Raw genomic sequence first — 27,104 nt, forward strand, 5'->3', positions numbered from 1 at the left:
GCCACAGCATCCAGGAGACCAACAATTAACATGTATAACTTTGCAGTGATAAAAAGAGAACCGCACAATAACAAAATGAGCTCTGGAAATGTTAAATTAATGAGGCAGACAACAGACATCCCTGCTGGGTAATTTAACAGAGTCTTAGGCTCTGGTACTGTATATTAATGTACAATAACCAGTCTCTCTGATATTTTTTCCTGCTTCATCCCCCTTGCAGACTCATGCCCTTACCGAATGATGCTGTTGCAGTGGCCACAGAGAGGAGTTCGGCTGCTGGCCGGGAAACGCTCAGCCCTCTGAACTGTTCCCCGGGCTATTGGGGGCTGGGAAGAACTTGGAACTGGAGATGGGTAAGCAGAGCTTGAGGCAGGAGATGGCACTGGAGCACCCCTTGGTAGAATGTGCTTTGTGACAGTGGTGGTGGATTTTCCAGGAGCAAATTTCTGGGAAAAGGAGTCATCTGTTACCCAGGGAGGGCGACTTGCAGGCTCCGTGTTGGCTGGGGTGTAGGAATGAACTGGTGCTGGTGCTGGTGCTGTTTTAAGTATCCCAAAAGAAACCAAGAAGTATTTTAAAGTCTTTTTCTTCTGATGGCAATACAGTAATACTTACCAAAGAGTAATATGTATGTCCATGACATACAGAAAGTAAAAGCTTCAGATAATACTTAATTATTGTCTGTTCCATTATTGCTCATTTATTCTGGAGTGAAGCCCAGGACATCAGCACAATTACTGACTTTTAATCCACATGCATCACAGAAGTCATTGCCTACTGGCTTTTACAGATTTTATGGAGACCATTTTCAAGGTCATCTCTTCATTTTCTAGTAGGAATGGATATGACAATTCTGTGTTAATTTTGAAGACTGCCATATAATCTGTTTAAGGTAGGTTAAAAACAGAAAGGCCAGATCATATAACAAAGTTTTAGATGGAATTCCTCGGAATTTCCATAAGTTATGCTTAATTTTTGGTCTCATTATATTCATTCAAATGCAACGTTTTCTACAGATATCACTGTTATCTATCATTTGTGGGTTTATTCCTCGGTTTCTGAAGAAAAACAGGCTCACACAGGGAACACAGAGATAGAGAGCACTGGAAGCAATTCTGAGGGAGCCAATTCAGCTCACATGACCAGCAAGACAAAGCCAACAGCACTCAGAGGAAGGCCAGACTTCTGGTTATGACTGATCTCAGTTCAGTTCTTGGCTCTGCCACAGACTTCCTGTATAACTCTGAGCAAAGTGTAATATCTCTGTGTCTCAGTTCCTGTGTATAAAATAGAATATTACACTTTCTTTTTTCTACCCTTTGACTATCAGATAAAATCTCCAGTGCAGACTGCCTCTTGTGTTTGTGTGCACCAGGCTCTAATCTTGGGTGGAGCTTTATCATGTAAAAATAAGCAGGAGCTACAGCCTGCACATACCAACAAGTTTTCCCATTGCCCTGCTCTGTTTAAAACATCAGATCTTGCATTATGTAGGACTGAAGTTACTGCCAAGTACAGGAGCACTAAAAGCAGTTTTCCTTTGCAAGGAAAACAAAGTGAATGACTGAAAAGAAGCTTGGACAGTTGAAGTGTTTTGCCCAAATGAGAGAGCACAGATTCAGGAACAGAAGCCAGTTCTGCAGCAGTTTAGGCAGACATTCTGCATAAGAGATCCCAGTGCCAATAAAACGATGACCAAATACAACATGGACAGCCTTAAGGGGCTTGCAGTTAAAAAGATATTTCAACCAAGAGAGTTCTGAGTGTAACACGGATCTTTCTGAATAATTAAGTGAGAAATTAAGTGGTGAGATTATGTTCTACTTAACACTCCTCCCTTAGCCCACATCCTGCTACATGGAATAACTTGCACTTGTTATTGGCAATTTGCAGGTGCTTAAATTGCATTTATATCAATGCACTACAATCACCCTCATGATCTTCTTTTTATCGAGGTCAGAGTTGAATCTAATGCATTTTCTTGATAAAACTTTCTTATTCTACAGTCTCAACAAGTTTCTGCTTCAAAAACTGTATCCCACCTTAGCTTGAGGCTTCCTTTTTTTTTTCACTTGGAAACGGTAAACAGTGTTTAAAGATTTCAGAACAGAGTTTATATGCAATCTTTTTAGATCCTGAGGCTGTTGCTATTTATGTATTACAGTATTAAGATAGGCAAAATTAGAAGGTAATATTTCATCTCTAATTGGTGAGTTCAAAAGGCTCCCACCTATGAGCCTCTCTAATTAAATAAGGTGACTTCCAGCTCACTTCATTTTGTGAAAGGATTCTCCCTCCCCTAAAAGTGAGCTGTGGTTCATGCAGAGGATGGCCATGTATCCCACAGAGGGCCCAACAAAATGGGCAGATATTCAAACCCAGAGTTCCAGAAAGGAAGAACAAATGCAGTCCAGGTACCATTTTTAGGATGTCTTTTTCTATTATTGTCTTTACTAAATTCAGCTTACAGGCTCTTTGTTTGTCCTTTTTTTTCCTTCCTTAATGTCACAGTGTTGGTGTTCTATTTTTCCAGTTTGTTTATTCCAACCAATACAGACTGAATATGATTTATCTGGGTTCAGATTAATCTAGACTCCTTTGAAGGATAACCACTGGGGAAAAGTCTTTGTCTTTCATTCTCTCTACCTTCTCTTTATTTTCACTCTGTCTTTTCTACTTGCTGCAGTAAAATAAAGCAACCAAACAGGATTTTTTTTTCCAGTTACTGAAAGAAAGTACCAGAGGAATTATTGCAAAATGACAAATATTGGGTGTTTGCAACTGGTCTGAGTTCTCTTTTCAGCTGCTGTAATTTAATTTTACAGGCTTGATTTCTTACAATACATTTTCCCCCTGTGAACAAGCTGCAACTAGTATTGATTTAAAATAATGTCATTGCAATGTATTGGAAAGATTTCACTTACTTTGAGATTTTGGCAGTTGTTATTAAGAAGGCATTATTATCTTATTATCTTAGAACTATATCCCTAAGCTTATTTGAACAACTTTTTTGTCTTAGTAGCTACTGCCATACACATTCCCCTGGCTTGTTTATGTATTTCCAAGTCTTTCAGCATATATGCAGCAGAAAAAACGGGCTGTTTGCTGCTGAAAAAGTACTAAGATTCAGTATATCAGAGAATATATTCTTAAAATATCAGTATTGTATGAGCTGACCACTACCTGTTAAAAAATTAATACTTTAAATAATTCAGTGAACTAACCTCTATTGTCCTGTTTCTCTCACCCCTCAGATTCTCTTAGAGAAGGAAAGAATGAATGGGATTATTTTTATCCTGAGAGAATGGCAGGAGAAGAGGTCTCTTAGCAGCAGCAGGAACAAGCCAATTCTTTGCTTCCAGGGAATTTGGAATTCTCCCCATGAATGTAGTATCAATGGCTATTTTCCCTCCAGACAAAAAGATATGTTACCAAAGACTCATTTAGTAAAGATTTATGTAGTCTCAAATGCTTTAGTCATAGACCAGCTCACATTGTGAGAACAATTTTCCTTTTTTTTTTCTTTGTTAGTAGATGACATAAGTTATTCTTTATTATTTTCAGTAACAAATTAAATTCATAACCACAACTGATTTGGCTTGTTCTAGACTTAGTGGCCACATCCTTGAAGCTCAAAGTCTTCCTGTACACTGTTACAGAATACAGTAGATGACAGACAGAGCAGATGATGCTTTATAAGGAGACACTATTCTTATTCAGAAGAATTAAAAATGAAATTATATGTAGGCTGCTGTTTTAGTAATGAAAGTTCATTAAGATCTGTGGGAATCTGTCTACCAATTTCTAAAGGAGCAGATCAGGCCTTTATGCTTGACCACTTTGCATACACGAGTAGTCCTATTTGGACGTGGGGATTCAAAAGGAAAGATCTGCTTTCTTACACTTAGGTATCATGTTACTTTGTGACAAAAAACTGGCGTTTGAGTTCCTTGGAATATGAGAAAGAGCTATCCCAGTCTGGGAAAGCCAAGGGGAAAGGAATACACAGGGATACCCTGCCATCTAGTGGACCTTGTTCAGAAGAGACGTCTATACGCCTTTTAAAAATGAAATTTTAAAGGGTCATGAAATTTAGGGAAAAGATTTTAGTGTTCACAGCAATATAAGGAACTTCAAAATAAAACCAGCAATGTAAGGAAGTGCAAAGAAGGTGCCCAACCCAGGGGAAAACAAAAGGATTGCCTCTTATTTCAAGTTGAGTTCAACAGCCAGCTTTTTCTTTAACAGATACAGCTAATAATTGCAAATAGCTGCAGACTTATTTCTGTGGCAGGCCTGTATATTGAGAACTGGAGTTCACACTTCCCCCAAATGAGCACGGGGTTTAGTATCAATCACTGTATTTAGGAGATATTTTGACTTGCCATAGTTTTTGCATTATTGAAATAAATCCTCTGTCTCCATCTTTCCTTTTACAAGTCAAAAATAGTAACATTTGCCTTCAGTGAGAACACGGTATATGCTGACACACTTAACCAAAAGCAAATGAGAAAAAACTGAAGGTTTATTTACTTGGAGATCCTTAAATACCTTATGATAGCTCTTTTCTAACTTGGCTTTTTCCACCTTTATGTCTCAAATATAAAGATCAATCAATTGATTTGTCTGGCTGCTTTATGTCTAAGTAAAATTTCTACATTTGTTTAATTTCAGTAGATCCAGAGATAAACCATTACAGAATATAGAGTTTAGGACTCTTAGAATTCTTGGCCTTTTCGTATTTACTCGACCATCAAGATATAAATCAACTTTTTAGTTCTCTTGCTAAGATCAGAAAAACCTTAAATTTGAAACAGAACTGTATTTAGACTTATATCACTGTCTCATTTAATTTGTTCATTTTGAAGGTTCACATTTTGGTCATCAATGGCTTTAGAAGCTCACTCCATTTGTAACACATTAATACAAAGGGAATTAAAATAATATCAAGGAGCATATTTTTCACATGAATGACTAACCAAATATATTCCTTCAGTTACCAGACCTCTGTAAAATGGAAGCAAAGCATTATGAAGTACATGAATCCCTTATTCTTTATTTCAAATGTAAGCCTGAGTTTGAGAAGTTCAATATATGGCCTTATCTATTTTGCAAATACATTCTACTCAAGATAACTCCACTTATTTTATCTTATTCCTGAATTGTGCATTCTTCAGCTAGTTTATCAATTCTGTAGTGTCACTGGGTTCCTAACTGTGTTATTTTCCAGTTGTATTTCTTCTGAAAAATCAGGCTACACATATTTTATTACAGACATTTCCCTTGCTTTCATTCTTTCTCCTCTATTTGTTCCACATTTTACCTCTGAAGCAGAATATAAACACAACAAAATCCTCGACCTTCAGATAATTTGAACCAAAACTAGCAGCTAGCAGCATTTAGTCCCATGTTTATAAATATTTTCTGATACATCTGTGTCCTATTGCAAAATGTGCATTCTTTGCATTTTCTTTCTCTGAAAGAAATGTGTGTGCATTTTTTTTCTGGATCCTTTCAGTACTTTGAAGGCACCTTACCTGGCTGGTAGACAGAGGGCTTTATGCTGGCAGTAGTAACAACTCTTGGTTTTGAAGTACCAGAAGCAGCAGGACTTTCACCGTAGCTTCCAGAAACTGGTATTGGTGTATATGACTGGCTTGTGTTTCTAAAAGCAAAATGTAGGTGTGAACAACTTTATAAACAGCAAAAGTTACTGATAAAGAAGTAACAGATCTGGCAGTGTCCGAAGCGCTCCAAGAGGAACAGTCCGTGAGAGCTACAGAGAGAATCCTGTGAGATTCATCAGTCTTCATCATGCTAAGAAAGGCTGGGACAATTGTATTAGCTGAATAAGGATTTTAAATAATGCCAATTTGCTCTTGCTGTCACAGAAAATAGCTTACTGAGGGAATATGACAAATTTGGAGCTCTGAGTTTAACAAGGGATCAGACTTCAGGAACCTGCCTACAAAATACCTGTTTTCTGTTCCCCTACAAACAAAAAGGCCCAGTCTTGTATAAGATAAATCAGTGAGAGGTATCTTGACTTAAAAATACACTGGCTCAGCACAATTACTACTACTACAAATGCTAACTATATGTGTTGTACTCCTTTCAAAAATATCATAGTGACCTTTAAAAAAACATTTCTAAAACTAACTCTTTTCCCCATTTAGACTGAAACCACAATTTACGTTAATTTTCCCAATGTTCAGGTTCAGCCTACCCAAAAAACATGTGATAGGCAATATTATGATGCCATTTCTGCATTCTTAGATTAAAAACATTTGCTCAGAATTCCAAACATCCATGAGAAACAGTTCTTCTCTATTTCATGGCTTGGATGGTGATTCTCAGTTAGATTACAATAACACATTGAAATATATCCCTCTTCTACTTGCCTTGGGATGATTCTGTTTGTACTGTCTGTGCTTCATAGACCACTAAAAGAGCACCATAATCAAAGCAAGCAAGAGAGAAGAAAGAAGTACAAGGAGGGGAAGCAACAGAGACCCAGATGTGTGCAGTAAAAAGAACCATTCACTACAGAACATCACTCTTACTCACCCCAAAACCACAGTTTTACTTTCTTTTTCCTTTCAGTTTCTCTGTGTGAACCACATCCCTATCCACCTGTGCTGACAGTTTAGGAGTTATTTACACAGTGGCTTTTTCTGTGGGAAAACATTTGTCAGCACATGAAAACAAGTGTCCAGCTTTGCCAAACTCTTGGTCCATCTTGACTTTTACTTTCTTTAGCAGTGGAAACAGATGCCATCTGGAGAAAACACGTTATAATTTTATGTGGCAAACCCAGCAAATTTCCTCCAGTACAGGTAAAAAACAAACATTCTGACAAATGGAAACTTCTGATTTTTAATTTTGAACAAAATAAACCTATGCTCACAATGTAGCTTTTTGCTGCTCTGACAGTGCTGCTACTATAGATCTAGTTTGCATAGCATTGCTGCCTCAGGCTAATTTATTTTGTCTATTTAGCAAGACCTAGAAACTTAGCTATTGCTACAATGGCAATAGTTAATTATTTCTGTACCTACTCTGGGGCTTAGGGCTGGATTTGGGTCCACTATACCATGAGTGAACAGGAATCTCCAAGATAAACTGTTTTAGGGGGCTTGTATTCACTGTAAGTTCTGTTGTGAATTGTGCTGTGATTTTGTAACAGTCAAAGCTGTTGTAAGCACAGTAATACTTTTTATTTTCCCTTCTTACCATCTATTTCCTGTTGCTACCTCCCCATCTGTGGTGCCTAAGAACAGGCTGTACTTGGGGTCAGTGGACAGAGGGTCATTGCTGCTACCATAGCACAGCCAGGGAGATGTACACTGCAGGCACACTGGATCCACACCCAGCTTTCAACGTGCCATTACCTTAACACATGATCTAAAGAATTTTCCTTGGTTTAAAATCTACTATTCAAGGTAAACCAGACAGATCAGTATTTACAATGTGGATTAAAAGATGTTAAATCACGTGTCATACAGCCTTAATCTGAAGATGTCATACAGTCAGGAAAGTCTACTCCCAAATGCACAGGTCCATTGGTTGGAAAGACTCATTTGAATCTCCCTCAGTGCACAAAATACATAAAGAAGTTCCGAGCCAGACCAGTGATACTTAGACTGTCATGAAGAAAAAGGGTTATTCAAAATTCAAGTGATTCCCAAATGTAATAGCATAGTGGAACCATGCCACTGGATTTCCTTCTGTGGTCAAGAGAAATGAAGTTGAAAAACAAAACCACACACAAACACCCACACGTTCATAGTACCAAAATCATAGCAAAATTAAAAGAAGTATTAAACTCTTTTAGATGTTTATGATGCATATTAAATACAGTAAGAAAGATAAAAAGGCTTGTCAAAGAGAAATAAAGTGTTACACTACATCATTAAGGGTTTTAGTGAAGTTAAAAGATTTATCAGAATTTCTGCTGAAGAGAAGGAAATGGCGTGTGATTAAAAGAAAGAAAAAAAAGTAAAAAGAAAGAAGGAAATTAAGAAAAAAAATTAAAAGATGTCCTAAGGACCAAAGATGCTTTAATGGATCAGGAAGCACTGGCATCTCGAAAAGCAGTGAAAGCAACCTTACTGAATTTATCTGTAGCAGTCAATGGCAGGTGACAGGCAGCAAATTAAATACTGGCTCTGAAAACTATTAGTTGTCAGAAAAAGAAAGAGTAAATTTCTACGCAGATCACTTTTATGTTAACGCTTTACTAGATGCTTACTAGCAGCAATAAACTGGTTTGTTAAGTGCTTTTAAGGTAGAGTAGCTGCACAAAATATTTTTATACCTCTTCTGTGACTGGTAGCTGATGGAGGTGGAAGAATGCCGGTTGAAACTAAAATGAGACAAAAGTTGTATTTGAAAAAATATACAAAAAAATTTGGGATATCTTCTCCTACCATAAATTTCCTATGAATAAGAGGTGCTCTTAAGTGCTAAAGTAAACAACATGTACATATTTATATGAATAAGAGGTGCTCTTAAGTGCTAAAGAAACCAACATGTACATATTTATAATCATATAAGATCGGCATTACATTACATTTTCTTTTCTCATTTAAAGCTAGGAATCACAGTGAAACCTGAATAATGGGAACATAAGTAAAGGAGGTTAGTATATTGCTCCCTAAGCCACTCTCATCAGGTCTGCTTGTTATTTGATTGTGGAATTTCAGTTCAACCACTGGACTGTTGGATTTGACATTCACCATTTATCTGTATTAGCAAAAAAATGAGTGGTTTTTTTTGTCATTGTCATAAGCTTAAATTGCAGAAAATCTTAGAAGCAAACCTTGAATGAACTAAAGGCCAAAGACAGGTACGTTTCCAGCTTATGAGGCACCTGGGAGAACCCATGGAAAGGACAGGCTGGATTAGCTGAAGCAAAAACCCATCACGTTCAACTTTGCCCTTGCAGAATCATTCTACCGTTACAGAGTTGTAGGTAAACAGGTAGATTTCTTTTTTTTCTTGGGGAAACAGCATCATTTCAGAACATAAATGAGTCATTTATGCAAATACAGGAAGTACTTGAAAGCCTGCACAATGTTTGGTGTGAGAAACAAGGGGATTCAGAATGAACACAGCTCCTGTCTAAGTGCAGAGCAGTGCAGGACCACCTGGCATCAACCCCATCCTGTGGGAGCACAGCCCACATTTGCCAGAATTACCAGAAGCCTATCACATGTCAGATATTTTCCTAACTTCTGGAGAAGTTTTTCTTCCCTTTACCACGGACACAGTGCTTGGATTAAAATCCCAGGATCAGAAGCTACACCTTCCTTAAAACCATAATTGTAACTCTTTCTACTGTTCCTCCTGGTTTTGGATTCCCAGAGTTCTGTCTCATGAGGTGCCCTGCTTCAGCCCTCCAGATGGAATAACAGATGCATAAAGAGCTTCAGGTTTATTTAAAACCCTCCTGCTATGCTTTGTTCTTCGTAAGCAAGATCATAAGTGAAAGTCAGATAACATTTCAGATGTAAAAGTAAGAGTAACACAGTCGATTAAGGATTAATGACTTCAAACATTCCTCTTTAAGAGCATTAGAAAGATTTTACTCAGGTTAGGTGTTATGCATATGGCTTTGCTCACAGAAGCAAAATTACTATAGAACTGGATCTACCAAAGTTTGAAATCATATTCAAATAGTTAAGGATATTGAGATATCAAGAAATCCTTCTGCATTTTCTTGGTGGACCTTTTTCAGCCATCTAGAAGGAACAAAAAACCAACCCAAACACTGGAACAATGGTGGTAAAATCTCAGCCTCATCTTCCTGAGAATGTTTTACAGGATAGGGACAGTATTGTAACTAAGGTCATCCATGTTTTATTCTGGAATAAAATTATATGAAATGCTCAGTGCTTCTCTGGTGTATGTGAATTCGAAACTGGATTTTTAAGTCCATATTTTGGTATGCTAAAGCATTGTTTAATTTCTAAGTGAACACTATCAGATGCTCAAAAATTTGACTTATAAATTTATTTAAAGACAGTTTTGGTCCCTTGTGTTTGAAGACAGTAGCTGTAACATACAACCATTTTTAAAACAAACATGGAAGTAGTGCACAAAGATAAAGAACCTAATTCAGCTGCAACACAGCCCTCCAAAACCAACCAACCAAACTGAGTTTGCTCCTTGTACCTGATAATCAGGGAACCAAATTTTTACAAGCCCTACAAGTTTCTGATTTGCCTTTATGTCCCAAGGCCTGCTGAAGCTCAGACAGTAACATCTGCCTGTTGGTACCAGCTTGAAGTGTATGCCAGCATCAAACCTCGTGTCATCCATTGGCAGTAAGATTTCAGGGCAGCAGCATATGAAGCTGATGTGCTGTAGATCTGAAGTCTTTGACTTAAATCATTGCCAGGCACAAACAAGAGGTTTTAGTGGTTCGATTAAAGCATTGCTGTTTCAAAAGGACAGCGATTTTTCATAGATTCACAGAATCTTTCAGGTTGGAAGAGAGCTCAGGAAGAGTCTTATCTAACCTCCTGCTGGAAGCAAGGCCAGCTCTGAGGTCAGATGAGGTTGCTCCATGTTTTATCCAGTGATGTCTTGAAAACCTTCAAGAATGGAGACACAGCCTCCCCAGACAACCCATTTCCTTTCAAATGGGCAGGAAAGGGGAAAATGGTCCATGTCAATCTAATGCAGGAAATTTACTTCCAATTCAAATGTCTTAATATTTCAAGGTGATCTTTTTATCCTCATTACTCATTAAAATTGTGTTTCACACCGACTAGTCCATATCGATGCATAAACACAAATGAATTTATAGTTTTAAGGCCTCACACTGCTTCCCTTCTCCCCATTAAATGGATATGAAATTAAAGGGAAATTAAAAATGCTCAATCAAGAAATACACTAGCTCTAAGACAGTCATGCAAGGAGTGACAGCAAATACTGGCTATCTTTATATTAATTTATTAGCTGTTTATACGTAAATTATACATAGTTGTTGCTTAATTTGTCCCTGCCTATTGCAGGGGTATTGAAACTAGATGATTATAAGGTCCCTCCCAGCCCAAACCTTTCTATGATTCTATGATTTCCAAGACAGCAATGAAAGCATAGCTCTTATGGAAGATTTATAGGGGTCCTAAGATGTAGAGTGGTGAAATGTGAATAGGTGTGCTCTATCTGGCCAGAGTAGTCACCAAAGCCTCAATTTAATTTCATCTTCTGACTGATGGATACATTTCAGTCTTCAGCTGAGAGAAAGCCTAAGATCAGGTGTTTCCTGTAGCTCAGAAGAAATAATAGGTTTTGCATGCCAGTGTTTAGTCAAGCTCAAATATGCACAGTTATTAATGCTTTGAAAGCAAGGGACCTTACCTGAGTATAAGAGGCTTTTAACTGCCTCCTACAACTATGTAGAACCCTCTTTTCACAGAGATATATGATCATTCCAACTGACTAAAAGAGATTTGTTAGTAAAGCAAACAGTGGATTAAATACTTCTGGTGGCATTTAAGAGTCTAATTGTACCAGAAGATTGAATGAAAAAGTGTTAGGTATTACTTCTGCAAAGCATAGTACTCTCCTTTGTGACAAGCAATATGGCAAGAGCAAACGGCCTCAAGTTGGCCAGGAGAGGTTCAGGTTGGGTATTAGGAAAAAAATTTCTTCACTAAAACATCTATCAAGCATTGGAACAGGCTGCCCAGAAAAGTGGTGGAGTCACCAGTCCTGGAGGTATTTAAAAGATGTGTAGATGTGGAACTCAGGGATGTGGTTAATGGTGGACTTGGCAGTGCTGGCTTAACCGTTGATCTTAGAGGGTCTTAAACAATTCTATGATTCTCATGATGTAAAAATTAAGACCTTGTAATGGATACCTCTAAATAGCTCATCACTTTGGAATTTTGAAAGTTCATACATAAAACTAGAAGTCAATGGCAGTAAACACCTCTGCATCTGTTTTACCTTCTATTCCCAGTAACATTCTGGTGACATTCACCAGCTCCTTGAAACTAGTTAGGATTAGTGTACTTCCACTCAAATAAATGGAATTACATCAGCAGTTAATTTTATTTCTTATGTTTTATTAGCTCCATAGGGGAATTACTTCCCCTGTGTAATTCCCATGGCTGTAAACAGACACGTTCACATTCTAAAACTGAAAACTCTCGTGTTGTGTTCTGTAGCTGCTTCATTTTTGCATTGGTTTCAGTGATGTGAAGCCAATCAAAATGCTTTCAAGTACTACCTATGCACAGCACTGAACTGCCATTTTCTGTGATTTTCTGAGAAAGATCATTATACTTGATGTGAAGCCATCAAACTTGCACACTTTGTTCATTCCAAACATCCCCTTTGGGTGATTCCTAACTACCTTCTTATGCAAAGATAAGAGGGACATGGATAATTACAATCTCAAAAGCCTTGCTAGTTTTTTGTTATTTCTGAAGACTGTTCAAATGAATCTTAAAATCTGCTGTTTTCTCCTCTGTTAGTTTTGTCAAAGTGTTAATGAAAGCAGTGAAAAGGCTTAGAAGTGAGGCAGTACAGCAGCCTCCTCTTTTTCTAGTGAGAGAAGCTCCCTTTCCCTGTCACTGGTCTTTCACTAGTCATGATTAAGAGCATAATAAAAGGTTTGTGATCCCTGTGATCCTATGTTTTCACCAAGGAAAAAAAAAAAAAGGTCCATCATTCCCACCCAGTGTAACTAGACAAATACTTTGATTTTAGGATGGCAAAAACAGCACAAACCAACCAACTGTAATACCTTTGTTCCAAAAGGACCTTTTGGTCACATATCCTATATCTAAAACTTGTTTCCCTGCTCGGTTTTCATGTGAAAGATAAGGAAGGAGGCTGCTGCTTCAAACACATCGTGCTTTCAACAGTCTCTGCCAAGTCAATCTCTTAAGAAACTGAAAACCTTAAATCAGAGAGCATAATACAAATCAAACCAAATTAAGTTAAGAGAGCTTTACAGATATACCTAGACTGAGATGAGATAGCAGATGAAATAGTGGAAGCTGCTAATGACATGTTCTTGGACCCATGGAAAGGCTTAGGCTGTGAAAGAGAGCTGGGGGCTGCAAGTACTCTGCAGAAGACACAGTAAAAGCATGAAAGCATGAACAAAATGATTGAACAGGGACAAAAATCATGACATCACAACCAAGCTGTGTCGGAGTTCAGATACAGGAGGACTGCTGCATAGTTACCAGGAACAGGTTTTCTGTAGCACACATCTGCAGTTACAGAATAGCACAACCAAGCACATTCCTACAGAACACAAGACAAAATGCACACATTATGTAAAAATCTTAAATCCAGACTCTACTGATAACTAAGAAAGACAGTATTACAGGACAGGACTTTGTCAATGATACATGCTTTTATCTGCAAGATCCGAAGATGTTTGAGTCCGAATATAAGATAAAAATTTTAATATGCAAACAGTACCAGACAAAAGATTCTGATATTTAAAACAGAAGTAATTGGAATGATTAGTTTTGTAGAGGCATTTTTTTGTTTGAAGCATATACTAGTTAATCCATTTTCTTCATGCTACAATTTCAACTGAGCGATAAAAGTTACTTAAACCTTATCATTATTTCACATGAAAGTGCCTTACAGCCCAGTTCTGATTTACAGTATAATACCTTACTCAAACTTCCTCTGCTGGCTGATTGATTTTCTTGCACTGGAATAAAAACACTGGATCCTGGTAGGTCACAATTGGGTAAAAACTGACCAAAGTGAGAAACTAAGTTCTTTCCCAAATCTTCATTCGTGAAGACTGGCCATGAACTTATACATATATAATGCAAGTCAACTTGCAAAAAGTAATCAAGAAGTAGAGCCAAGAGAACATCTCCAATTCCATTTATACACATTTAAGACAACTGGCTACAACTGAGGTCTTGGTTAAAGTAGTTTACATTACTGGAAGTGTGCTTTTCCTTGGCTTTGTAAAGCATGCTAAAACATACATCTTTTCAGAATATTCATGTAAAAAACCCCAAAGATAAAAGAATAATATGCACCAAAGGAAGTCACTCTTACTATCTCTAAAATTACTGTAACATAAGTGACAGTTGTATAAATCCCACAGGTTTCCTCACATGATGTCTGACAGCTTTTAATATACAGCTGTAACTCCCATTGTAATACAAGTGTTACAAGTGCTCACCTCCTTGAGACTCACTTCAGCTCTAAAGCTAATTCTCATTAGAGAAAAAGTCTTAGATAAGTCTAATAGAAATTACTTGACTTAACTTAGAGAGCAAGTCAATCATCAAATGTCCACCATGTTTTACTGACATCTACTACGATAGGCTGAGCTCAACCACGTGAGTAAATGACTTCTTTTACTTTTCCTTTTCATGTCCTACTGCAGAAAGACTATTAAAAGAACCTTCATTCACATTATTAAAAGAATCTCCACTCACTGTAACTACTATGAGGAGTTGTTTTGGCTTTATTACAAGTGATTAAAAAACACCTCTAGTTTTAACCCTTGACTTGCTTTCTGAAAACAAAGTTGTATTTTTGGAGCTGTTTTATTTCGCAAATGTTTTGCAAACATGAACAACATACCTCAAAAAAAAACCAAACCCAAAACAAAACAAAATGCCAAAATATATAAAAGCATATAAAACAGGTTACAGCTTTTCATACCACATTCTGAAGTGAAGAATGTGTATGCAGCATTTCCAGAGCCATATGGGGGGATAAAGCAACGAAGCATTACCTTTGGAAGGAGGAGGAGAACGACTCCTGCACTACTGAGGTGGTTGCTGGTGGTGTCATCAGGCTGGCTGGAGTTTGAGCAGCAGTAGCAGGCTGAGGTGCTGAAGCGTGTGGGGCAGGAGCAGCAGAACTGGTAGACACCGGAGCATGCTCGACAGGGGTACTAGTTAGACTTAAATTAAATAAAACAAGAAGCATCTTAAGAAGGCACACATTTAAATGTAGAGCACAAAATCTACTATGTTTGAACCTGCAAACATAGTAGCAGGCTGGGTTACTGAGGGAAAAGCACAATTATGCAAAGGAAAAAAAGGCATTTATTCAGCCTTTTCTGCAGTTTTGGTCCTGCTTGACTGAAATTTATCCCAGGTGTTACACAGCACTTTAGTCCTGCTCCCACTGAAGCCTATGGTAGGAAATATGGCATGGAGGACTTAAATGGTTGCAAAGAGCCTGTCACAAATTCTTTGAGCTTGGATAATTTTCATCCAATATTTACTCCTGGAACTGAAGTTTATATTAGTGTAAATTTTTTAATTAGATGAAGAAAAGATATTATCACAGTCCTGTGCCAGCAGGTTTCCTGCAAATTCTGATAGTCTAGAAATCCAGTCAGCACAATTTTCTGTTGAGTTCCATCAGTTTTGTGCAACCTGGGTAGTGGAAAGATGTTTAAAAGGAGTCCCTTCATCTCTGACCTGAATTCACCTTACATTACACCGCCCAACCCAAATAACAATGAGATGCCCCTTCAAACACAGAACAATATATAAAATACAAGGGCATGATGTAGCATAAAATTTTACTCTGCTAGTTTTAAAATCACTTGGGTGATGAGCATGAGTTCTTATCCTTGTGGCCCTCTTGAACTATTGTGGCACAGATTACTTGGAGCAAAGGAATATTAATTTTCTTCATTTTTTCATTATTTGATTGCAAATAAATGAGTTGAAATGAATAATAATAATCTAGTCTGGTATCCTGTGGCCATTTTAGTAACCTACTGAACTACCAGTGTCTTTCATCACCCAGTGCTTATGAACATACTTCAGCCTGAATTACTCATCTCCTACAGACAGACAAATGGGGCCAAGTTATCATGCAGCTTTGCAACATAGTTTAGTCAAAGTCATCCACTGCTAAGAAAAGAACCAGTCTTTTGGGAGTTTCAGTTTATTGTCTTCCATTAGCTCTTACATGAAATGAAAAAAAACCCAAAATAAAATCACTGAAAACATTCAAGTTATTTGATGACTGTTTCACTGAACTTAATATCAACAGAATAATAATATTGATAATATGTCCATTCATAATTTTCTTGTCAATAAACCTAATAAAATAATTTAAAGCAATTTAAAATTTAAAAAGGAGAAAGAAGAAAAGAGAAAAACTTCATCATTTTGTGTTTAGGCAGATTTTAGTGTGGATCTTATTATTATCCACAGAACAAATAAGCCACTGAAAAATAACAAATTGCAACACTATTTTGGGGCAGAAACTTTGATGACAATATAAGCATATGTCTCCTAGGCATAAGGGATGTTTTTCTTCATGCTGCAGATTCATTTTCTTTAGTAATTATCCAAATACATACTTTTTTTTTTTTAAATCAGAGCATTACTGTACATAGTTGTCTTGTCCATGAGCAGCGGCCTAAGAAAATTATGGATATATTTATACTTCTTTAGAGCTAACTCAGAAGCATATTGCCACATCTCTGCATTCTTACAAATCACTCCTATCAGGGTGATGGAATTCTGTGCTTCTCTTGCACAAGGTACAAAATGCCCCAAATACTTGTTCCTAAGCACAGTAAGTATCAAATAACAAAAGAAAGCTTACAGTTCCACTACTGTTTCTCAGCCAACCTTAGCCCTCAATCATTCTTTCAGCACTTTTTCCTTAGCAGATTTACCATCCACTGTGCAAATTTTCTTTGTTTCAGCCATTCTAGCTCATATTTTCTTTTTGCCTCTCTCAAAAGCGCTGACTTGGCAAGTTACACTCCTGAGGACATAGAGTGAGTGCTTGGTACTTCAGAATTTGTGATGCCCCTTGTTCTTAAAGGGACTGTCCCATTTCCCCTGTTCTTCTCCTCTTCTTGTACAGCTCAGTAGTCTAATGATGGTGTCTTAATTATTTTCTGTTTGATTAGCTGCAGCAGAAGCGTGGTTGTTACACTCACAAATTTCAAAGTAGAATATAACCCACAACAAAAGCAGAAAATCAGTATTTTCTCCCTTCTGAATTTCATCTGCAATTATGTACCTAAGAAATGAGATCCTGAAAATACCCAGTTTGCAATTCTGGGTTTCAAATCACGACACCAAGTTTTGCAACTGTTTTGCAAAAGTTTGCCCATTGTAATATGCAGTGGAAATTCAGATCAGTTTTTCCATCTTGATGCATTTGATGATGCAAATTCTTCCAATTAACAAATAGACTATCAATTACAAAGCCTGTGCAGCAGAGTAGCTGAATATGATCCATCACAACTATGGGTCACAGGAGAGTCTGTTACTGAGTTTCAATACCTACAGGATTTTTTTTCCCCCTGTGCCCCAGTGGGTACTGGAATTATCACATTAAAAGGTGTGGAATCACAATTTAGTACTTACATGTCTTTGATCTGGCAAACAGGAAAGGAGTGAAACTATGCTGCACATAAAAATGGAACTTCATATATGTCTTAAAAACAAACACAAACTAGGATTCCACCTATTTTGTCTATTTGCACTGATGTCAAAGGGAATTTGCTACAGATTTCAAAAGATTTGTGACTTCCTACTTTGAAGAGAAGAAAACAGTGAACTTACTTAATTGTAACACTCTCCAAAACGTTAATCAAAATACATATTCAGTGATACATATTGAAAAGAAAGTAAAAAATCCCAAAAAACTGTATGTGAGGACAAGGACCTGTGTGGAGACAGATTTGAATGGAACAACCCATGTAAATAAAATAAATGCAGATATACTGAAGTACCTTTTATAGTTTAAAGAAAATACGAACAGATTTTATCTTGCATGGTGTTTGCAATATTTCTTTTTATATGGTTAAAGTGTTAGGGGCTTGATTGCCTTCCTTCATGGTAGAATATATTAATTAACACACCAAGGAGTTGGAATAAATATAAATGAAGTAGATATAACCTTAAAAATCAGGGTGATTTTGTTCCATAAATGATATGCAGTTGGTAACACTCTCAACTCAGCTTTTAGAAAGATCTGAAGACTAAATTGACTGGTTTTAATTTAACTATAAATTTAACTATTTAATTTAACTATAAATTTTAAATAAATATTTAGATAGTCAAATAAAACAACCTTTTTTTCCCCTCAAGATTGCCTACTTTCTAGATTTTCAGTCTGATCTTTTTAGTTCAAGTGCAGCAGAATTTTAAGAACTGATAAATGTGAGTGTTGCTTTATAAAATAGATAATATATTGCAACAGCTTCATTATTACATGTTACAGATGAGCTTTTGGTTGGTTGGTTGGTTTTTAAATGCAGTCATTCTGTAGATTTTAGATCTTTACAGTACTTTGTATTTTAAGGAAAATCAAAGAAAATTGAAAAAAATCAAACATCTTCATATTCGTGGTAACAAACATAAAAGTAAGTTAGGTGGATGAAAACAAACACACGTCTCTTCTCAGCTGATTTTCACTCATGAAAAGGAACACAGATCAGTAGAGGTTAAGAGGATAATAATGGTTAACAACCACAATGAGAAAACACAGCAACAAATGCACTTTAAGATTTAGAAAAAATAAGTGCAGATTATACTTCTTTCTCTCAGTAAAGTCCTAAGTTCTGAGACTTTCTGTCCAAATAACAATCAAGTGGATTATTAAAGCAGTACTTAGTCTCCTTTATGTAATGCATGAAGGTTTCTTTGGTTTCTAATCCTCCAACATATCACATGTAAAAAATTGAATATACAGGAAATAAAAATTAAAATGGATAGGGAAAAAAATATCTCTTATTGTAGCATTTGCAGAAAAAAGTGCCTGAGAATATGGTTAGAGAAAGTCATAACATGGAAGAGTCTTAAATTTGAATATGGTTAGAGAAAGCCATAACATGGAAGAGTCTTACATTTGAATATGGGAATGGTTGTAGAAATACAGTCAAAATAGAGAACTATCAGCTGCTGTTTCTCTGCTGAAGGTGCTTTATGGCTGTTGTCTCTGTATTTTATGTGTGATCCTTAAGAGAGCCACTGAAAACGTAACACCCACACGAGCTGGAAGTTTCTGGGATTTGTAGAACTTGAACACCTTCCTTTTAGGCAATGGGCATTTCCAGCTGAACTCCAGGAGTTAGAGGCTGTTATTACCAAACCACTCCAAAGCTCCAAAGCAGGTCAGTTATGCAGTTACACATCACAGTGTACCTTTGCTTACTGGATGAAGCAAGAGGGACTCTCTGGCCAGCAGTGGCCTCCCTCTGACTTGTACCCGCTCCAAGCCTCACAGAGCCCTTGGAGGCCACTGGCCTGGCACTGTCAGTGTTGGCATCCCTGGTGGAGGGTTTAGGAGGATGCCAAATACTGGAGGTCACATACTGTGGTGCACGTGCAGTGTCTGCAGGCCTGGGTGACAGAGATCACAAGGGGTGTGAAAAGGAGGCATTTCCTAGGGAACAGCAGGTCTTTGAGGAAGAGACACAATTCCAGCCACAGAAGAAGCTGGAGATCATCATGGTATCGCAGGTGAAGTAATGACAAATCTTGACAGTTCATTAGTTTATTACTGCTTAAGACCAGGAAAGGCTTGAAGAATTAAAAAGGTGTGTTAAATCTGGAAATCATATTGCTATGAATATCAAAATAAGACACAAAGCAAGGCTGTGATGATAATGGAGGTGGAGAAAAGCTATGGTATGACAAGTCACACAAGATTAAAGCAATGTAGTATGACACTAACACCAGTCATATATCAGAAACTGTTCCTGGTTAAATAAAATCATAATTAAAAGAAAAGGAGATTTCAGTAGAGCAGCTGCATAGTCCTGTAGGTGGTTTTAAACAAATGAAACTGTTGGCAAAATGCTAACGTATTCCTTGTTTTATACACTTTAATTTATATACAGGAATCAAGGCGTTTATTTCCTTCTATTTTCATAATTAATTTAAAAATAAAAATCAATTTTCCCTACTGTTTCAAGGCCAGTTGCAATTGCTTGTGTCACTAGTAACAAATAACACTTGCACTCAGATTTTAACTCCATGCAACCTTTGTTAAAACGTGAGCAGTCTTATAAAGGAAAAAAAATAACAAAGTGGTTGCACATCTGAGGCAGGAATCAACAAGATAGAGGAAAGCAGTGAGGTAGAATTTGTTTCATGACAAACTGATAAGAATCATTTCTTTGCTCTGTGAAACTATTGGTCAGATTCACTCAAGAAATACTTGTATCAGTACTTGTGTGGTTTAGCACATGAACTAATAGAAAACAGCACATTTTTATCTGTAACTGCAAAATGTGCTGAAATCCTTTGGGAGAAAACAATTTGACATGAAAAACTTACTTACAGAGAGATTGTTTTGAACCTCATAACTCACTGAGGACAATCAATATATGCAAGAATCCGACATGTAAGAGTTCTTAAAATACCAAAAAGATAATCTTACTTAGATTTAAAAAGTATCTTGAATGATCTAGGCAAAGTTTAAAATGGAAATTGTTCTTAAAACTCCACCACAAATTGATAACACTCCATTTCAAGAATATTTGCTAAAAACTTGTTATTTTTCAGGTTTGTAATTTCTGAGAAAGATGATCCCCACCTGTCCCATGTCACAGTACTTCTTGAAGTCTGCATTAGAAAGAAATGTCTAATGAACCCACTTAATTGAAGCCTCCACAGTCATCACCTGCTCAAACAGCGTACAAATTTCATGTTTTTGAGGTAAGAACAATATGGGGAAAGTGGAGATAAACTCTTAATAGGAAGTAAGTCAAACACAGCAAACATTACCTGTTTTCTGATGCTGCTGCAACATTTTCCTTGTCTCTGTGAAAGGAGGGATACAGTGTGAATGAAGTAAATGCAATTGCCAGTGGTGGCAAGAAAACCCACCCAAAACCAACCAAGGAGAAAGAAAATGGGTTGAGCAGAAATGTTTGGTTGCAAAAAGCATCCTAGAGTGGTTGCTCATAAATATAGTTGTGAGAAATCTCTTCAGCTTTCCAGGTGAAACCCACCAAATATACAAGTCTACTGCATATTGCTTCTTATAATTATATGCTTCTTATCAGTTGCAAACAACTTTGTTTCAATAATAAAGTAAAAGGAAAATTAACAGTTACAAATTAGATGTTGTATGCCTGCTTTTAATTTCAGGAATAGCCTTGATTTTAATAAGTTCTCCTTAAAAAAAAATTCAATAGTATTCCAGCAGAACATATTTTGATGCCAAATCCAAGCAGTGAAACTAATCAGACTTGGGCAATCCTCAAGGATTTGGTATTTTGAAGCGATAAAAATGGGTAACAAAGATTCTTACAAGAAGGATTTCTTGTGCCTGGTATCACTTAAAAATTCTCTGTCCTATCCAAGTACTCGTTTTCTCAATGTAAATCAGATTAGAAACAATTCCTTCACTGAATTCCCTCAATTAGAAATCATTCCTTCCTGAGGTGAGGAGTAAATCAGCCTTGATTTCTCTGATAGAGGACTGGGCTATTATTCTGTAAACACACACACATGCTTACAAAAATAACTGATCAGTTTAAGTGCAAGCAACTGTGTATCTGTAAGAAGTTAAGACAAAAGTATTTTCATAAAGAATAGAATCCATTAGCTTTAAACTCCTAAGTTTGAAATCCAGTTAGTTAAGTAATTGAGATAGTCTCTATATTTAGCAATTTAGTGGGTGGTTGTGTCCCTTCTTATTTAAGGAATTGTGCTGAAATTGATGGGTTTAAAGCTAAAATATGCCAAATGAGAACACTTTTCTTAACTGGGATCTGAAATTACAAAACACAAAGCAAATGTCCTCATTTATCCAACTGCACCTTCTTTCTGCAGTGTCCTTTGGGAAAAAAAAAAAAAGGAATACATGTACTTATGTGGATTTGTTGGGCACCAATCATTAACTTACATTACATTTGGAAAGCTATTCTTAAAATTTTCCCCATTATTAGCAGTATTTTATATGTGTCTCTGTGTTTATGTACTTACAGATACATATGTATGTATAGTCATATATGAAATGGCTTCTCCTTAGTTCAGTTTTAACAAAGTTATAAAAACCAATCCAGTTTAGATCAGCAAAGGTTTGGGTATAGGTGTCCTCTACAAATTTTTAAAACCTCTAACTAACATGTAACTCCTAAAATACATGAAGTCAGATTTTCAAACCCAGAAGTGGATCTGAAATGCCCCTCAGCTGCTGCCACCTGATCCCAGTGTTACTGGGGCTGGTCTGGAAGGGCCTGTGTCAAAAACAAATGCCCTGCTGAGATCAACCAGCTCACCACTCTGAAGCAATGAGAAACCAAACTCTGCCTCTATGGGAACCAAGGTGTGAGTTCACTGCAATGTCAGGTAGAGCAAAGCCAGGATGAAACAGGGTAGAGGAGGATGGATTAGAGATTGTGTGTGTGTGTGTGGGAAGTGTTAGTACACCAAGAGCCACAGTCATGCAAGGACGTTAAAAACACAGTCACAGCCTGAAAGGAATAAAACATTGCTTATTCCCAAGTATTCTACGAGGGATCACAGCCAAGACCAAAAGGTAGGCAGCTGGGGTCAGGCTGAAGCAGTGTTAAGCCTCTATTGTTATTATTAATCTGACCCAAACTTTTCTGCCCCATTAGTTGTGGCTGCACCAAAGAAGAGCAAAAAAAGTCACTTGATTTTGAGGTCAGCATTTCATAAAAGTTTTTTCCCTGAGTGTACAAAATAGGATGACGTTGAGTGACGATGGCAGGGGAGTTGGGAAGGTGAAAAAGAGAGAGAAGTATAGTAAAATTACTTCCACAGAATAAAGCAAAGGAAAAAGCAGAGAGTAGAGGGAAAGATGAGTTCAAAGGCACACAATACTTCTTCATGGTGTGGCTTCCAGGAACTATTTCTCTTCCCAGTCAACAGAAGCAATGCCCATTTGGTTAACAATAAGAAAGGCTCAAAACCCATTGTGCCTCTTATTTGCCATACTTGCATTTTGAGGAACAGGCTATTGGATTTACGGCCTTTACAATCAAACGTTTTCTCTAACTAAATAAAGAAATAATTTTACTTTTGAGTCCAATGCATCCCTGGGGCAGGCTCAGTAAAGTCAATACCTTCACCACATGAAAAAATCTGGCTCAGAATATTATGAGCAGTTTATATCTCTGTGGCTACACAGGCTGCTCCAGTAACTGACAGTAGTTTTGAGCTATCTGGAAGAGATTTAAAATTAATTTTTTTTTGTTGGGTTTTTTTTGGGGGGGGGGGGGGGGGGTTGGTTTGTTTGTTTTTTTTTTTGGGGGGGGGGGAGGGGTGTTGGTTTGTTTGTTTTTTGTCTGCAGCTTTTTTATTCCCCACTGAAATGGCTTTTGACAGAAGGGCCATTCTGAGAGAACAGTGCAACTCCCACAGACTTCATTAAAGGTTGGACATATATCTAAACAAGATTTACACAATATACTGTCTTCCCAGTTACACGGTATATTATACACTGGAAATCTTGAAATGCTTCCTTCTCATAAAAGTATGCTACAGGATATGGTCACGTAAACAGAATGACTGAAATAGAAATAGAGTCTTTCCCCCCCACACCAACAAGAACTGGTGTAACTGAACACAAAATTCCTTTGCAGGCCAAGCTTGTGTGTGCTATTGGATCCTAAAAAGAGCCTGCAGACACTTCAGAGAGTTTCCAATGAGTGTGTTAAATCTGAACTCTATGAACTGGACATGGGAATACTTTCCCATTCTACTTTATTTTTGGAAACCAAATGTAAAAGACTGCCAAACACCTACATATAACAGGCAAGCTGAGACGTGGAGGTTGTGTACCTTCCATCTGCCTTCTCTTTAGATGGCAACAGATGTTTAATGAAGACCTAATGACATAAGAAACATGAGGCATCCTGAGAGACCACATGGTCCTTCAGCTTTGTCTTTCAGACTGAAGCAGTAAGTGAATACTGTAATTTAGTTTTTTCTCTATACTCTTATGGAGCAAGACTGTTTTTCTAATTTTACAAATGAGAAACTAAAACTTAATAGAGTTGCTCATGGTCACAAAGAAGGTCTACAGCGGGGCAAGGAACTGAAATCAGCTCTCCTGAATCTCAGTTGAGTATTTAAAATATCAGCTCACCCTCTTTAATGAGAGATTATAGATTTTTTAATAAATATATCTATTCAGTTTTTTGGTATTTTCCTGTATTAGTCATCCAGTAGTCTACTACAGAGCCTGACAGATATATACTGGCCTTTTATGAAAGGGGAAGTGGATTTACAGATTATTAAGGTCTATATCTATTGAATTTAAAAATTCTGGTTTTCTAGTAGTATGGTGCAGATTTGTTGGAGTTAGACTTACAATAGCTTTCATCCTAACATACTTATATTTACATAAGCATATTTGCCTACAAATATGATTTCCTTTTAAGAAGTAGAAGTTACAAAATAACTTCAAAAGAAATTTTTACAGGGTGTCTGGGAGTAAAGTTGTGTTAAAGTTATTTTGTAATTGCCTTTCAAACATTTTTTTGTCTCAAAGGCATGAGACACTGACACTGTTGAAAACTGGACAATGAGCTACATTAACTGCTGTTCTGATCCAGTGAGGCTATTTCTACCTTTCTGTGTTTGCAGCTCAGAACTTTTCCATGGTCAGATGACTATAAAACTATTGAGGATGTTTGTCTTTTCTTCCCCCATGCTATATTTTTGTTATTCCAACACAGACATCCTAAGACACACAGAGAATCATAGGCAGTTAACGGAGAGGACAGAAGACAACTATCATGCTGGTTTAGTTAAAACTTTAGCTTGGAATCAGAACAAAAGGGGTGGAAGAGCTAGTCTCTCTTTTTCAGCCACTGTAGTTAAGAATGTGAGCAGCCCACGCCAAAACGTGGCAATATTGTAATATATCCTCCTAGTGTGTCTGCTTTCCACAACAGGGAAATGCATTTCTCTCAGAAGGTATCCTGGTTTGTGCAGACAGTGGCACAGAACAGGAAAAGCATTATCATAGATTCAGTGGAAAAAAACCAGCAACTCATTCTCAACAAGCAGTATGGAACTCAGTCAAAGCAACTCGCTAAAATCAAAGCCAACACCTCCCATGAATGCATTTTAGTGGCACCTGCAGGTTTGCTGTTAAATGTAACAGTCACACAATAAATGCAGCTGGGCACACAGCAGCATTGGTGTTGGGGAAAGGGAAGGTCACTCTTTTCCAAGATTTGCAGAGTGATATTTGCCATGCAAGTATAGGTACTCCCATTTTCAGTTTTATCACCAAAGACTGCAAAATTCTGAGCATGTGTAGCAATTTGAGCTGGGACTTAATTTGCATAATTATTCCCTGTCTTGGCCTTAAGTGTGCAACTGGATTGAACAGAATGATTTGGCCCAGCTTTTTACAGCCCCACTGGTAAAGTGCAGGTATCTGCCACCAGGCACCTGAGCACAGGATCTGGACTTTGAGGCTGTGTTTGTGACCATTACAGACAAAACTGGTGCACAATAAGTTTAGATTTTGTATGCCAGGAAACAATTCCCCTTTCACTGAAGTGTTCTTTCTCTTCATGACTTCACTTTTCTCCAGGGAAGCTGAGAGAACAAGAACCCAGAGATCTCAATTTCAGCTGGTAGTTCTTTTAGACCTACTTTTTAGTTTGTGCACATTGATGATAAGAAAATTCATACTTCTATGTGGCATTATGCTAAGTTTGCAGCTGCCTCTGAAATACAGCAATGTGTCTGTGCTGTTCAGTTCCTGAGTCAAGTAACTAAGTGGAATGAATTAGAACACTTGTCACTCTTTCAGAATGTGTATTGCATTTTATTTCATAAACTCTCTTAAGGATTTTCTTACCTTCCCTCTCTCATTTGTAATCATATAACATTCTGGGTCAGCTACAACAAATGCTCACATGGAAATGAACTATGAGGAAGTTATTAGTATTTAGAGTAATTTTGCTGACACTAATGCAATTTAGAAGCAGAATAAAAGGAAGCAGTGCCAGTGCTATGCTCCAGCTCACCCTAAGCAGGGCTCTGTGAGCCAGGCTGATGATCCACAGACCACAGCTGAGTGGTCTGAGTTACAATGCTTGTTAGAAAGCCTGCTGCATGTTAGAACTGCTTTACCCTTGCTGGACTGAAGGCAATGCAAGGGACTAGTCAGAGAGAGAGGCAGCATTGTGCACTGGTGTCTTGGTTAAATGCCTGCAGCAGCTGCAGAAGGCATAGGAGAATTTTAAAGGTTCCACAGTAGGAATGAAAGTTAACGTTAATTCCTGCTCATGCAAACGTTATGTGGTGGACAGGAACATGCAGGAGACTGGGATAGTAAAGACAAGATGTTACATACAGGTCAGTACATCCACTCCCCAAACTGAATCTCAAGCTTTAACAAGCTCTGTTAGCTCATGCATTACTTTCTCTATGAACTATTTTGAGAAAAGCTTCATGGTATTTCTTAATTGCATTTGGAGCCCTCGCTCGTTCAATTTTAGTGGGTACATTCAAGTGGATACACTGTACCCCAGAGTCACTCACTATCTCTGATGAATTACTTCTACAGGGAACTGGCTTGAAAACAAGAGATTTATGATCTCTAAATAGCTCTTTTCCCCATAGAACCTCCAGAAGTATATTGAGGAAGAAAGACTTTATATTTGATCAATTTTCCCTTCTGGTTTCACTCAGAATTCCACTGAGTTATTTCACTATTCCTATGCTTTTGTCCCTCTTGAGGTGCTAAAAGGTAAGCAGATAACTGAATATATTAAATTGATGTGCTTATTATCCTTTATTGCAGTTATGTTCCTTAAGTGAGAAATCTACCTAGAGAAGTCTGCTTTATTTCATTGGCTGTTGTGGAAAGACAGAGTATGTCTTTCAAAAGGATTTTGGTAATCTGAGCAGCATATAAACAGGAGGTTTTTGGCAATTGGGAAGGTCAGCAATGCTAATTGTTGGAAATTTTGGCCAACCAAGGAAGGGAATTAAGGTGCCTTAGCTTGTCTTGGTGGTGTCAGATGGCTTTGATAAGCAGAAGTAGAACAAAGGATGTTATTGTGCTTGAGAGCAAATTTTAGTCAATTAATTTTCATGGATACTGCAGAAAGCTGTCAATTAAAGGCAAATTGATTAAAGGAAGCAATTATCTGGTAATAC

The 27,104-nt window shown here is 37.3% G+C and overlaps 1 protein-coding gene across 1 annotated transcript in view; it reads right to left on the reverse strand.

Annotated features, from left to right (window-relative positions):
• Positions 1-22,807, reverse strand: part of LOC103766614 (LIM domain-binding protein 3-like) — a 34,254-nt gene extending 11,447 nt beyond the window's left edge. Inside the window, exons 1-5 of the mRNA XM_018081557.1 lie at positions 22,800-22,807; positions 20,730-20,765; positions 14,744-14,914; positions 5,538-5,665; positions 235-538 (exon numbers count right to left, since the gene is read on the reverse strand). Of these exons, the coding sequence (XP_017937046.1) occupies positions 235-538; positions 5,538-5,665; positions 14,744-14,914; positions 20,730-20,765; positions 22,800-22,807 (647 nt within the window). The remainder of the gene's footprint in view (positions 1-234; positions 539-5,537; positions 5,666-14,743; positions 14,915-20,729; positions 20,766-22,799) is intronic.
• Between the last annotated feature and the right edge of the window lie 4,297 nt (positions 22,808-27,104).

Source organism: Manacus vitellinus, unplaced genomic scaffold (genome assembly GCF_001715985.3).
Source record: "Manacus vitellinus isolate BGI_N305 unplaced genomic scaffold, ASM171598v3 scaffold_54_pilon, whole genome shotgun sequence".
In the NCBI taxonomy this organism is placed as follows: Eukaryota; Metazoa; Chordata; class Aves; order Passeriformes; family Pipridae; genus Manacus; species Manacus vitellinus.